The sequence below is a fragment of the Sinocyclocheilus anshuiensis genome, unplaced genomic scaffold, assembly GCF_001515605.1.
Source record: "Sinocyclocheilus anshuiensis isolate Anshui unplaced genomic scaffold, SAMN03320099.WGS_v1.1 scaffold112, whole genome shotgun sequence".
Lineage (NCBI taxonomy): Eukaryota > Metazoa > Chordata > Actinopteri > Cypriniformes > Cyprinidae > Sinocyclocheilus > Sinocyclocheilus anshuiensis.
Window position 1 is genome coordinate 2,488,385 of NW_015557175.1, and position 15,380 is coordinate 2,503,764.

The 15,380-nt window shown below is 37.9% G+C and overlaps 1 protein-coding gene across 3 annotated transcripts in view; it reads right to left on the minus strand.

The window, feature by feature from the left end:
* The window catches only part of LOC107678363 (T-box-containing protein TBX6L-like), a 6,396-nt gene extending 1,523 nt beyond the window's left edge, over positions 1 to 4,873 (minus strand). For 2 of the 3 annotated variants that reach the window (XM_016473602.1, XM_016473599.1), the window contains exons 1-6: positions 2,593 to 3,053; positions 2,272 to 2,428; positions 2,026 to 2,128; positions 887 to 1,051; positions 658 to 804; positions 352 to 422 (exon numbers count right to left, since the gene is read on the minus strand). In XM_016473602.1, the coding sequence (XP_016329088.1) occupies positions 352 to 422; positions 658 to 804; positions 887 to 1,051; positions 2,026 to 2,128; positions 2,272 to 2,428; positions 2,593 to 2,608 (659 nt within the window). In that variant the 5' untranslated portion in view covers positions 2,609 to 3,053. Of the gene's footprint in view, positions 1 to 351; positions 423 to 657; positions 805 to 886; positions 1,052 to 2,025; positions 2,129 to 2,271; positions 2,429 to 2,592; positions 3,054 to 4,479 lie in introns of those variants that run through there. The other variant, XM_016473600.1, reaches the window with a different exon arrangement.
* Between the last annotated feature and the right edge of the window lie 10,507 nt (positions 4,874 to 15,380).

Below are 15,380 nucleotides of genomic sequence, written 5' to 3' on the forward strand. Positions count from 1 at the left end.
CTCGTCTTTAAAAAAAAAAAAAAAAAAAAGATTAAATAAGTAAAATATATACACAAATTGATTGAACTTATTGTAATTTTAAAATATAATAAAATTAAAAAGTTTGGATTTTATTTAATTTTATATTTTGTAATAAGATTTATAAAAAGTATTTTTGGGTATTTTCTTTTAGATTTTTCTAGAAGTTATTCAAGTATCTTAGCTGTAATTCATGAGTTAATATTTTATGATGTCATGTTTTATATATATATATATATATATATATAGGAAAGTTTTTTGATTGAAAATTCTATTTTGAGAGCAACAGGTAATGAAAATGAAAAAAAAAAAATAACGTCAAGAAAATCTTACCTTTTAGAGTTTGTGCCCTCATCTCTGAATCCCTTGGCAAAGGGGTTGTGGTCGATTTTCAGCTTTGTAATCTGAGTGAAATAATGTAACCAGTCTCAGTTCTAATTAATGCTAATAAAAAATACCACCATCTGATTAAACTTAAAATATGTGCATAAGAACACATTATAAGAATCGACAACCTTATACTATAAGGGATTTTCTGAACAGCGGTCAATCAATATCTTTTTTTTCTTCGGCTGATTGTTACATTTTTATATTTAGCCCCGAAATCAAGAAAATGTAAGTGATGTATTAATCGCTTACCTTTGTGTTCTGGTATGCAGTAACAGCAGTGAAGGAGGTCTCGGGGAAGGTAAAGGTTTGGAAGACACTCCAGCGCACACTGTACAGATCATCAGCCTGAACTATATGGAAACGTGGATGGTAGCGGTGCATGGAGTGAAGGATAATCTGAACCGAAAAGAGACACATACATTAAAATCACAGTCAAATTACTGTTAAACAAATGTAAGAATCAGAATGGGGCGCTTACATGTCCATGCTGGTCCAGGGCATTGTTGGTAAGCTTGAGTTTGAGGAAACACACGGGCTGTTTCATCCAGTGACTGCCGGGCGCTGGAGAATCAGGGTGTAGGTACGTCCTGTAGGGCGGCTGAGGCTCAGCCTTACCAGCGACCTCCCACTTGTCCTTGTTCCACTACAGAAAAAGAAGCATTTCATTGAATAACTGAAGACAGAATAGTGAACTAGAGCTACTAGAGTGGCCATGGCATAAGGTGCTGGGGTGTGAGAGTATGTGTGAATGAGAGTGTGTGTCGGGGTAAAACCCCCCAGTGGGCTCTGTAAAAACAGGAAGAGTTGGGGCTCTTTGAAGTTGAGGAGCGCAATCAGTGGTGAGAACGTTCAGGGGAGACACATGTGACAATGTCCCCCCAACACTCCAGCCGTTCACGACTGATTCCCAATTCAACAGCTCTTCATTTCAATAGGACACTAATAGTCTAGACCAGACTGGTCTAATCCTGCGGCCAGAGCATTCAAATGGATAAGACTTTAATGTGTGCAATCACTGCACTGTCTGAGAGTCAGTATGGGATCTATGAACATTTTTCCAGTTGTTAACTGCATTAAAGACTAGATGAGGTTTAGGTTCTAACCTTATATCTGAGACCATCTTCTGGCACCATGTCCACCAGTAAGATGTACTTTGCATATGGCACCAATCCAGACAAGCTGATTTTGCAATGTGGAAACATCCTCCTGTAATATAAGCATACAAAAGTCAAGTTTAGCTCAATGTCTTTTCGAAGAATTGAGGTATTAAGGTCAGTTTAGTTGATCCAAAACTCGAGTCAACAGATAAGGTTCAAGTTTTAGTTGAAGAGTTTGGTTCTGAGACAGACCTGCCAGGTTTGGTGATGATCATCTCAGTGCCGATCTCATGGAAGGATCTCCACAGCTCCGGATCCTCCAGTGTCATTCGGATGTTGCCCTGGTGGTAGGAATCCCCGGCTCCAGCCATGGAAGGCGGAGGAGGGAGACTGAAATTGTGCTTGAGGTCTGAGGAAAGATGTGTGCAATCACTGCACTGTCTGAGAGTCAGTATGGGATCTATGAACATTTTTCCAGTTGTTAACTGCATTAAAGACTAGATGAGGTTTAGGTTCTAACCTTATATCTGAGACCATCTTCTGGCACCATGTCCACCAGTAAGATGTACTTTGCATATGGCACCAATCCAGACAAGCTGATTTTGCAATGTGGAAACATCCTCCTGTAATATAAGCATACAAAAGTCAAGTTTAGCTCAATGTCTTTTCGAAGAATTGAGGTATTAAGGTCAGTTTAGTTGATCCAAAACTCGAGTCAACAGATAAGGTTCAAGTTTTAGTTGAAGAGTTTGGTTCTGAGACAGACCTGCCAGGTTTGGTGATGATCATCTCAGTGCCGATCTCATGGAAGGATCTCCACAGCTCCGGATCCTCCAGAGTCATTCGGATGTTGCCCTGGTGATAGGAATCCCCGGCTCCAGCCATGGAAGGTGGAGGAGGGAGACTGAAATTGTGCTTGAGGTCTGAGGAAAGATGGAATATTTGAGATTTTTTGTCAATGGCGTCCGATGGGAGACTCTTGGAATTTCATTCAGTTGTGCATAAAGAGTTAACAAGCCTGTCTGTAAATGGTGCACACCAAGAGTAAGAGCTCTCCAGGTGCATTAGGGTTAAAACAAGTACTCACCTCTGATAGCCTGCATTATTTAGGCTTCTCAAAAGATGGCCTCCAGAAGAAAATGAGATGGACCAACAGAAAAGATCAGAATGAGGTTTCAGTTAAAAACACAAGTTCTCCATAAGAACTCAAAGGGCTTGAGTTCATTCCAACGTTAAGTCCAAGGATGAAGGGGTTCAGTGTGTTGTGTCTGTTTGTTGCTTCTGCCACAGATGCAGAGGGGGTGTCCCACACCTTTAAGTGAGATCTGGATGTGGGCGGGGCTTGGACCCCCATTCCCAGCCTTTGAAGTGACACAGTGAGGAGTCAATGTCATGATCTCATTGGCTGATGGGCAGAATCAAAGAGAGTTAGCAGAGCCTTGAGAGAGTCCCAACAGGAAGGGGACAAGCAGAGGAAACATGTCTTTATGAACTGCTAAAGGACTTTTAAACAAATACGTACAGACCCAGAGAATACAGGATGGCAAATCAAGCACAAAATTCCCTTCATTAATCCAGCTAATGTGAGGAAGAGCAAAGACTTCACCTTCTAATTGACAGCATTGACCCCTTCACGCAAACATAATCTGACACACTGTATGACATACAGACATAGACATACACACACACACACACACACACACACACACACACACACACACACGTACACACGTACACACATAGACACACATACACACATACACATACACACACACACACACACAGACACACACACATACACACACACACATACACACACACACACATTCTAATTGACAGCATTGACCCCTTCACGCAAACATAATCTGACACACTCAGTGCTCGTGTTTGCTAATTCACACACACATATCCACTAATTCTCACTGATGCTACAGACACCAGGTCTTGATTTTCACAACCAGGTCAGACCATGGCAAATAATTTGAAATGCAACTGGCTTTGTCACTAGAGTATGAGGTTCTTCTGAACTTTTTTCTTTTCATATGTTCTAATCTTGGTCTTCACATTGAATTTTGATGGAAATGCTTTCACAACTTAACGCATCTGCAGTTTAAATATTCATCTTAAATCATGAAGAAACTACAAAAGACCACACAGAACCATCTTAACCTTCATTACCTTTAGGTTTGGTTACGGTGGTCTTTTGTCAACAGTTGTTTAACAGCAGTTTTGAGACAAATATTGACATACAGTCTCAAAATCTAAAGCTTCTTAATGGTTCTTTAAAGCCCTAAGGAACACTCTTCTTATCAAGAATTAGCATTTGCGGTTCAGAGTGGCTATATGGTTCTTTGGAGATAAAAACGTTCTTGATATTGTATTGATCAGGATTTTGGTCCTAGGAATCATCTATTAAAAGACAAGTACAGATGTTTTTGGAGAATTATGAATCTTTAAACGTTCTGCTATGGCATCATGCTGTAAAATCCTTTTTTGGTACTGTTTTGAACCTTTGTTTTCAGGGGATTGCTTTTACACTCTTAAAACTGAAGTTTCCAAAAGGTTTTTGCAGCAGCAATGGCATAGAAGAAAGTTTTTTGGTTCGCCAATGACGCCTTTAGTGAACAGTTCTTAAAATATTATTTTCTTTTTTTTTTAGTGTGAAGAATATTTTAGCATTCTTAAGAAACTTTAGTGGAATGGAAAGGTTCCATGGATGTTAAATGTTCTTTTTGGAACCATATGCCAGCAAGGAACCTTTATAGAGTATGTTTGAAGACATTTTGTATGTTTTAATGTTTCAAAAAGAACCTGATTTGAGTGAACCGATGTCCAAAATAAATTATGGAATATTAAGTACATGATTTTGACTGAATCATCTCACCGATTATCTCAGTGAAAGTGCGTAACATAAAGTCATTATAGAGTTATAGCAGAAAGCAAACCCTGGGGCAAATCTACAGGTGAGGTTTACCTGAGAAGGAGCTTGTGTGTGGTGGGAGGGAGGGAGGGGGTTGTGTATTCAGGGTGTCTAGACATGACCGTTCCTTGATGGTTAATCTCATTAGGAAGAAATGCTCTCTCAAGGCAGCAGGCTTTCTATTCATGCAGAGAGATACAGGCAGAGATACATAAAGAGGGACAGACAGATAGAGAACATAAAAAAGAGAGATGAAGAAATCTTAAAACCCTAAAGAAATGGGGCTTTAGTGGTTCACAGCCTGTTCGCACCACTCACCACAGTTGTCATGTCTTTTTTTAGAGTAAACATGAATAGGGAGAGTTTACTTGTGTGAATGTCAGTCATTGTTATGTATCTGTGACTATAAGCTGAAATGAGTGCTTGACTGACTGTTCACAAATGGAGCAACGTGAAGCTGATCTGCAAGCAGATGTGTCTTTATTTATGTGTGTTTCTTTGGTCAAGTTGAAGAATGGAAGGCTTGATTTATACACACACACACACACACACATTTTTGATAAATATAATAGGAAGTGATGGGAAATAGGAGACGTTGGTGGCTTAAAGATTATACGCAGTGCGGTCAAATAGAGAGTTCATTGAAAATCTGGGATTCTTTCCCATTCAAAAATGAAAATAAAGTTTCTTAAATTGAAGTTATGACAAATAATAAAACTCATGACTTAAAATAAATTAGAAATATTAAAGATTCTGCAGTATCTGTAGGTTAGTTTGTGACTGATCTTGTGAACTCAATAGAGACTTCATTGAAAATCTGGAATTCTTTCCCATTTAAAAATTGAAATAAAGTTTTAAGATTCACATGATCAATGAAATTTGTGACATTGATCATGTGAATTCAAGTATCTCAAGTGCTGCTGTCTTTACAGTGAAAGGGGGACAAACCAAATACTTAATATTAATGTTTTAATATTAATATTTGGAAATTTCCAATGTTTTTTCCAAGTAGGACCTTATATTATTCTTAGTGGATTTCAATCCAAACTGGACTCAAATGGGATACTTTAAGATTGATTCAAAAGAAGCTCCATATGCAGTTGCTTTAGGGTGTTTTTAAAACAGGAATTGAATGAGACAGAAGCAGAACTGAAGACTGTTGACTGGTTCTGATGTTTTAGTCATCAGAAAACACAATCGACAGTTTGTTCTGTTTCTCCACCCTGGCATAGAGCACTGTTAGCACAACTCTTTCTTATGCTAAACGCCAACTCCAACAAAACAGACTATTAATCACCACCATTTCCTACATTTGCAAGAACTCTCAAAGGACTGAAGCATTTGAGAACAAATACTGCCATACATAAAAGACCCCAAAAATGATTGCTAAAACCATTCGCTTGATGACATAATGTTGTATTGTTGATACATACTGTGAATATGTAGGCACTGGAAGAGAAAGACGTCAATGGAAAATATGTAAAAGCAATGATAACTTACAATACCTATTTTTTTATTGCAGTTATTAACCTGAAAAATTGAAAAGTTATATTTCTTTTGTTCAACTACAATTGATGAATATGTTTGAACTACCTATCCAAAAACTGCAATGGTATTCTTCCAATATACCGTGGCAATAGCATGATATTCTTTGCAGTATCTTGGAGTAACAAGAAAATTTCATGGTATGTGAATTTGGTACCACGGTACTTTATTATGAGGGCTAAGTTATTCTACATTATATGGAATTAAGCAAGACACATGATAATAATATTTCTTCCCGTTCATGGAAACATTTATAAATGATCTATTAATGTATAATAAACGTGTTATAACACATTTTAGGCAGCACTCTTAACATAAATGCAGTCTTGAGTGCATTTCTCCCTATTGATCAATGGCAAATGAACCTAAAGCTTGTTTTGACTGTTATTTTTAGTGAATGCAATAAAGAAGATTAAAACACTAGTTCTTGAAGCAGCAGTTAAATCAGAGTTGCCTGTTTTACGAGCTAAAAGCTCTCAAAAGCTGTGAATGTATTGATTGAGAGCATACAGCAGTCTGGGAGGATCGGTGTTAGTCTTATACTCAAATTCATCTATACAAAGTAAAGAAGAACATCTAAAATCCCTCACACCTCACAGTCACTCTGGAGATTAACAGAGAGGCCTAAACCTGGCAATAATGGCAGAAGACATTAGCCAAACACACGTTTAGCTATCTTTCCATCATGAAGGTGTGATGGCCAGGTTTCATTTCCTTCACCTGAAATTGGTCAGTATGATTCACACATGGCGCGTGGCTCTCCTCACTCCTCTGAGATTACACACACATTGCTGCAGGACTAGCATATAGTTTTCCTAAACCTAATAGCACACTTATATTAGCACCAGCGCTAATTACTATCATATATTTACAGAGCGATTTTCAGAACATTTCAGACATTTTACACTAGATTAGATGGTTTGTGGTTGGAGAAAATTACTTGAGTAACTTCAATACTTATTATAGTATTCAGTAATTAAATTCAATTACATATTCTTTTTGTGAATTTGATTTACTCAAGTACTATTGAAATTGAATCATGCACTTTCACTCAGAAAATTGTGTTTAAGGAGTTGATTTTATTGCCCAATGTATTTACATGAAATAAACTTCAAGAGTTTTATTTGAAACGGCGCAAAAGTTTAGCTCAGGGAAGCCAAGCTCATAAGTTTGATTTGCAGAGAACACACATTAATGAAATGTACAGCTTGAATACATGTCACTTTGGATAAAATTGTCGGCCAAATGTATAAATATAAAATCACTTCAGCACAATTGTTTCTGCCCGTTTGCCCTCATAGTCTAATAATCAACGACTTCTGATGGTATGGGAAAAACATCTCATGCTGACAAAGTGCAACATTCTGAAGAGGAAGGTGTATACATATTTTTAATGTGGAAAATTAATGCATACACATCAGCAGCAGTAGAGTCATAGGCATTATACAAGTTCAGGGGGGGAAATGTGTAAAAAAAGCAAAACACAAAAACTATCCACTGAAGTCCAAAAATTAGAGTCGGCCAAATGCAGAAATGTGGTAGAGAGAAAAAATACAGAGTTCTGGCATGAAACTCTAGATGGCGCAGTTCGATAGGTCTAACTCAATCTGACCTAATGACATCATTGTCACATGGCACAGCTGATTGGTTCTCTCCTGTATCGGTAGCCAATGAGCTCGCTGCTCAGCATTCAAATATGACTAGTGCTTGCCGTAGTAGTGCAGCTTGCTTCAGAAACCCTCCACCTTCCCCAGCTCCACCTGTATAGATCTGCTACGAGGTGATTCATGTACGCTATATGGGGGTTATTTCATGTATGTTATATTTGCAGCAGCAATATTTCTTACATGCTCACAGCAGCATGTTGTGGATGTATTGGCAGTAGCAAGTCTCGGTACTTGCTCTGCAGCAGCAGCAGCAGCGTAGCAGATCTATTCCTCCAAGACCAAATACATTAACATTGTCATGTACATTACCATGCCAATCCCTCCGAGAGTTGTCATGACAGAAATATATATATATATATAAGGAAAAAACAACACAATTCCACAGCAATTTCACGTTTTGTTGAAATGGGGCTAATTTCCATTTTGTACAATTACATCTGTACATTTTTATAGGATCTGCCTGCGGTCCACTGATGGTTAGGTTTAGAGTCTGACCTTTCGTGCTTTTTGTGCAAATTATACAAATAAAAACGCCTAAAATAGCTGTTTTCTCATGCTGGAAAAAATGCTGTCATTTGAAACAAGTCAGTTGTTGAAATGGACACCAGCATCCATTTTAAAGCCAGGCATGTGAGACATGGACTGGCTGGCTTATTAACACCTGTGAGGTGCTTATACGCTTGGAAATCAGACACATTAGATGGGTTTAATTATGGTAAGAACTGCTGACTGTTTGTATCATTCCCTAAAGATATTTCTCAAAGGTTACGCTAGGAGTTATATCGGTTTCATTTTTCTTTTTTTTCCCCTTCTATGACAATAAATACAGCCCTGTGAGACTAAATATTCTTCTTTAGTTTCAAGAAACCAATGCCATGGTACAGTGACTTGGCAAACTTGAGTTGCAAAAGGTCAAACTTTACCTCACTGACTTTTTCTTAACCTTCTGAATCTGCGAAGCACATCATAAAAATGATCCATATCCCCTTTGATCAGGTTAAAACATCATTAATGTGTAACTGAAAACACAAGGCTGCTCTTCAGAGGAAACGTATGGTTACATGAAGTGTCGTATCTAAACGTTACAGGAGGTTTCCTACTGTAGACCCCACAGGGATCAAGAGAGTCCCGCTGGGATGTGCCGCACTCACGCTGGGCTTCATGTGTTTGCTCTGGGACTCCAGCAGCTGATCTCAAACCAGTTTGGCTGCTGGTTTTTAGGACAGGGTGACAGTTTGGGTGAGAGAGAGAAAAGGATGGAAAGGTCAGAAAGGACGAACTGAAGGAAGTGGCAATGTCATGGCCAAGACCACCTCACATGCTTGCTTTCTGCTGCATTTTGGCTTATTCTTATTATGCTAAGTTAATCACATAATATACCAGGGGTGTTTCTTTATCTGAGAGTCAAAGTGTTTCAATTTGCAGTACATTAAAATACAGGAAATGCTGGGAAGAATCAAACATTGTCACTCGGTCAGATATTTAGCATGTCTTAAAATCTTGTCTTCCTCCAGCTCATCTCTGCATCCATCCCGTATCACCAGACGCTAAAGTCAGGAGGTGTTAGGCACCTCTGCCATTTGCTGCGCCTTGTGTGGATGTATCGTCACTCAATAGCTTAACAGCTGCCAATACACAGGCGCTCTGGGCTGGGATCAGACGGCTGTGGGGTCTATAAAGAGCCCCCCCGCTATGGGCCGACGAGAAATCTCACACCTTTTCCTGCATTAGCCATGCAATCTTCCCTTTTGATGCTCTAACTGGCCACTTTAAGTGCTCAGGCACGGCCGTCAGGGGGATGATGAGGACGTTAAACTGAATGATTTTTGGATGATATGTGTCTGCATGCATGCTCAAATGGGGAAAAACTGTACAGTAAGGCTAGTAAGGCTAGAGTAAATGAATGCATCAATCATACTAAGCTAGCACTGGATACCATGCATGCATTGTACAGGATTCCCCCACTGTTTGTTCCATGAATTTCCATCATTTTTATCCAGTTGTTCATGATCACTGGATAAAGGACCATTTCTAGCCAATCCATTTTTTTTTATTTTTTTTTTAGAATTAAACAATTAGGAAAAGGTATATTCAGAACTTGTAAGGATTTAACTACTTCCGATTTTTATTAATTAATTTTATTTTAATTTTTTTTAATGACCATTTTAAAATTCCTTCTTAGTTCTAGGTGTTTCCATGATGGTGGGAACACAATTTTTAAATAAAAAAATAAAAACGGTATTTATTTGCATATAATTTGATTGTAGCTAAAACAGTAGAGCATGACGCTATCGCAACACCAAGGTCGTAGGTTCGATTCCCAGGGAAATTCATGACAAAATGTACACCTTAAATGCAATGTAAGTAGCTTTGAATAAAAGCATCTACCAAAAGAATCAATGTAATGTAAATGCAAATTTCCTGGACTTTTCTTGGATAATTTTTTTTTAAATCTTTACATTTTTAAGGTTTTTCATTTCCAAAGGCGAATATTGTTTTAATATTAGTAGTTCCAAAGGCCTATATGCAGTGGTGGACGAAGTACACAAATCAAGTACTTGAGTAAAAGTATAGATACGTATAATAAAATATTACTCCAGTAAAAGTAAAAGTACTCAGTTTTCAATTTTACTTGAGTGAAAGTACAAAAGTACTTGATTTTTTATGTACACTGCCTATATGTCTGACCAAGTTCAATTACATATACTGTAGTGTTATTTTAGTATTATTTATGTACCTTTCTTATAGTATTTTATTTTATTATTTTAGTAGTTAGTTATTTCATTTAAATTAGCTGCCAAAGCTAAATTTCTAATGTTCATTTAAGTTTTTAAGTTAAAGTTTCTAATCTTGCTTTTATTTGCTACACATTTACATTTAGTCATTTAGCAGACGCTTTTATCCAAAGCCTGTTTTTATTCCAATATATTTAGCATATGATTAAAATGCCATCAACAGGTCAGAACATATTGTCATTGATTACATTTGAGCATTTACTACAAGAAATAGCCCGAGGCTGCTTGTGATTGGCTCATTCACCTGAACAAAAGGTCAGTTCACTTACAGTGCTCACCTAAACTCCCTCAAACAATGACTCAACATAACTACAGAACTACATATTGGCTTTAATATAGATCAAAGTTCAAATATACATTATGACTCATAAGTATTCAGACGGATGGAGGCCAGCAGACGCACACAGGAGGCAAACAATCACCACCTACCCCCACATCCCCTAAAAAAAAAATCTGACACACATTTGGTCCCGTATGTAAGAAAACAAACCCTCGGTGTAGTGTGCCTGACAAAGGGACTAAATGACACATTGGCAGCACTTCATAAGAAACCTCTGGGAGCTGCTAATGGGTCTTAATGGCCTTCCTCAAGTCTGAGTGCTTCACACCAGCCTGGACTCTGCCTTTGACATGGCCTGGCTAAAAGAGACGGGGTGGTCTTCGGCCCAAGAGGACGACTTTGAGATGATGTCATCATTTCCCATAACTCCCTTCATGGAGGCTAATGTCAAAAAGTGGAGAGATTTTATAGAAGGCAATAGAGTGAATATCAAATGACTGTGCAATTAAATTGTGTTGTTATTGAGGTAACTAGCTATAAATGTAAACATATTATCCCTGAAAAGCCTGATATAGGACACGTTGTATGACATATGACAAATAGTCAGAAAAAAGAAAAAAAATATATATAGGAAAAGTTTTTTTTTTTTTTTTTTAAACTTCAGACAATTTTATTCAGATGTCCAAGCTGAGCAAAAATATGCAGTTTATATAAATATATATATATATATATATAATACTGCGTATAAATATATTTACAATACATTTAATCATTTAGCATATGCTTTTATCCAAAGCGACTTACAAATGAGGAAAACAATAGAAGCAATCAGACCAACAGTTTGCAAGTGATGTGACAAGTCTCAGTTAGTCTAGCACAGTACACATAGCAAGGTGTTTTTTTTTTGTTTTTTTTTATCAAATCTAATAGAATAGAATAGGTAAGTGCTAGTATTAATTGTCAGGTGCTGACGAAAAATATGTCTTTAGACATTTTTTTAAGACTAAAGACTCAGCTGCTCAAATTGAGATCACCAGCTGGGAACAGTCCAGGAAAAGGTCAGGGATAGTGATTTTGTGCCTTTTTGGGATGGCACCACAAGGCGTCGTTCACTTGCAGAATGCAAGCTTTTGAAGGGCGCATAATTCTGAACTAGTGTGTTTAGGTATATTGGAGAAGACCCAGTGGCTGTCTTGTAGGCAAACATCAGTACCTTGAATTTGATGCGAGTGGCTATTGGCAGTCAGTGCAAACTGATGAAGAGAGGTGTGACGTGGGAAAGAGAGCATTACAATAGTCCAGTCTGGAGAGAACAAGAGCTTGGACAAGGAGTTGTGTGGCCTGCTCTGATAGGTAGGGTCTAATCTTCCTAATGTTGTAGAAGGCAAATCTGCAGGTCCAGGCCGTTGTAGCAATAGGGTCTGGGAAGCTTAACTGATCATAAATCACAACTCCAAGGTTCCTGGCTGTCCTGGAAGGAGTTGTCGTTGACGGACTTAGCTGCATAAAGAAGCTGTGATGAAGTGCTGGGTTAGCTGAGACCACAAGCAGTTCTGTCTTAGCAAGGTTGAGTTGAAGGCGATGGTCCTTCACCCAGCCAGAAATGTCTGTCAGACAGGTTGCAATGTGAACAGCTACCGTCGGATCATCTGGTTGGAATGAGAAGTAGAGTTGAGTGTCATCAGCATAGCAGTGATAGGAAAAGCCACGTTTTTGAATGACAGATCCTAATGATGACATGTAGATGGAGAAGAGAAGTGGTCCAACCACTGAGCCCTGAGGAACCCCAGCAGCAAGAAGCTGTTACTTAGAAACCTCACCCCGCCAAGACACCCTGAAGGACATGAGATGCCCATCTTCATGAGGGTGGACAGCAGGATCTGGTGGTTAACGGTGTCAAAATCAGCAGACAGATCCTGCAAGATGAGCACTGAGGATTTGGAAGCTACTCTTGCCAGTCTCAGGGCTTCAGTAACCGAGAGCAGGGCAGTTTCAGTTGAGTGGCCGCTTTTGAAGCCAGATTGGCTGTTGTCAAGGAGGTTGTTCTGTGCAAGAAACATAGAAAGTTGGTTGAACACAACTTGCACAAGTGTCTTTGCAATGAATGGAAGAAGGGATACTGGTCTGTAGTTTTCTAAAAGTGCTGGATTTAGAGAGGGCTTCGTAATCAGTGGGGTTACCCGAGCCTGCTTAAATGCTGTGGGAAATATACCAGTGTGAAGAGAGGTGTTGATAATGTGAGTGAGCGCAGGTATAACTGAAGAAGAAATGGCCTAAAAGGAGGTGAGTGGGGATAGGATCAAGCTGACAGGTAGTAGGATGATTGGAAAGAATACGTTTGGAAACGTCTGCCTCCAAGAGTGGAGAGAAGGAGGAGAGAGAGTGTGTACTTGTTGTAGTGATGTGTTATATATATATATATATATATATATATATATATAAACATTGCATGTGTGGTTTCAGTTATCCCTACATTTTTTTCTAACTAAATTTAGTATAGGTTTTTGTATGTAAGTTACTGATGAATCAAGATTATTTTGTGAAAAATACATTTGTACGCTGATTTTATGCACAAATTGTTGAAATTCACACACTTAGTGAATGAGACCCATTCTCCTTCTAGAGAGCATCTGGGGCCAGTTGCATAAACACTACGTAGTCTGACCAAAGTGTACACTCTTATTTTCTGGATTCAAATTAGGTCAATATAGTTTGCATAACTGTCTTTAAAAAGTTACGACCAACTCTAGACTAAGTCTAGTCTAGTCTAAGTGGTTTATGCAACTGGCCACTGATTGGACAAAAATCTGTGTAGTGCAGGAGTCATCATCAATGCTTTTTTTTTTTTGGAAGATAAATATTGTACATTTTAAATGTTTATATCTGCTATGTTTTAAGTCACTGTAATAGACGTAACACAAGTAGTGAAAGATCTTTTTCTCCAGATTGTGACGTACTTCCAAAAGAGATCATGGAAAAATAAAGAAACGTAGAGCAGGACTTAGTTCAATCCACTGGTTGTTGATTGGATGGAAGCAGACATGAGCTTGCAGTCGTAAAGGATGGAGTTCCAACTGATTAAATGACTGGAAAAGTCCTGCATTCATAACCAGAGAAAAGTCTGTAATTTCACTAGAAGGTCCCCTAATGACATTTTAATTAACAATTACAAGGTTAAAACTGTTTTTATAAACGTATACTTTAATTGTTCAGAATATCAATAACATGCATTCACGAAATAGAGTGAACTGTCATTTCATGTTGATGTGTACTCTAGCATATAGCTCAAAACTCTCATTTTGATTTCATAAGGTCTTTGTAATCTCAAAAAACAAACAACAAAGATCAGGTAAAAATGTAAGTGTATTTTTGGTTTTGTGATATCATCAATGCAGCAAGTCAGAAATATCAACCTTCTCAGAAAAAAAAAGCCTGAGGATAGTAATACCCCATGAATCTTCAAAGAGCACAGAACTATGGGATGATATTAGACTCTAAATGATTAATAGATGCACGCACAATTATCCATGTACTGCATACATTTTATACATTTGCTGCACAATCATTTAATCCCGAATTCCACAGACTCAAATTGAAAGACATTTGTTTGTGGTTAGTAAAATACATGTATAAAATGTATGCAGTACATGGATAATTGTGCGTGCATCTATTAATCATTTAGAGTCTAATATCATCCCATACAGAACACCTCTCATCTTTAGAGAAGAGGATATATCCATCTCTGCCGCTGTCTTACATTCTTAACACAAGCATAGAAGACAGCATACAAAAGACAACAACAAACTAAATATTATTTTACAAAGAGGAAAAAATAGAAACATCTCTTTATCTGTTTACAGGTAGTTTGGTCACACGAGCTCATTGCATCAACACATTTCATCCCTTCAAAGTCTTTTCTTCTTATATTGAAAAATTCTGCACTCAAAAAAATACTGGTAGCTATTTATCCATCTACAAATAGAAAATGTTCGATAAAAAACATTCCTCCGTCGAAACTTTTCTTTATAACAGAACTGGAAATGATCTGGTGGGGAAACACGACCAGCACCACCATGAGCGACGTCTACATACAGACACGTCACGAGAAAGTCATTCACTTGAAAAGAAAATCACCAATGTCCGGGCAGACATGCTCTTAATGCTCCAAGATAAAGCAGTGCTATACTACAAACTGAAACAAAATCCCACATGTCAAGAACTTAACCTCAGTATAACGAATGTCTCGGCACTTTACTTTGGTTAAAGGGACAGTTTACCCAGAAAGTAAGTTTCTGTCTTTATTTTCTTACCATCTTGTCATTATAAATTCCAAAAGGAGATGTTTGGCAGGATGTTCATGCTTCTCTTTCCCATACAATGAACATGAATGGTGACCAAAGGCTCCAGCAATATAAACGCAGTCCATATGGCTTGTGCGCTATATATCAAGACTTCCAAAGCCATTTGATAGTCTTGAGTAAAGAACAGACCAAAATGTAACTCATTTTTCACTTAAAATCAAATGTCTTGATGTACCATATTATAACAAATGTCAATGAGAGAAAAGAAGTACTTACATTTCAGTCTGTTCCTCTCGCAAAAGTATCTAATGACTTGGAATATAGTGTACAATGTCATACAGACCATTATTTTGGTGCTTTTTTTTTT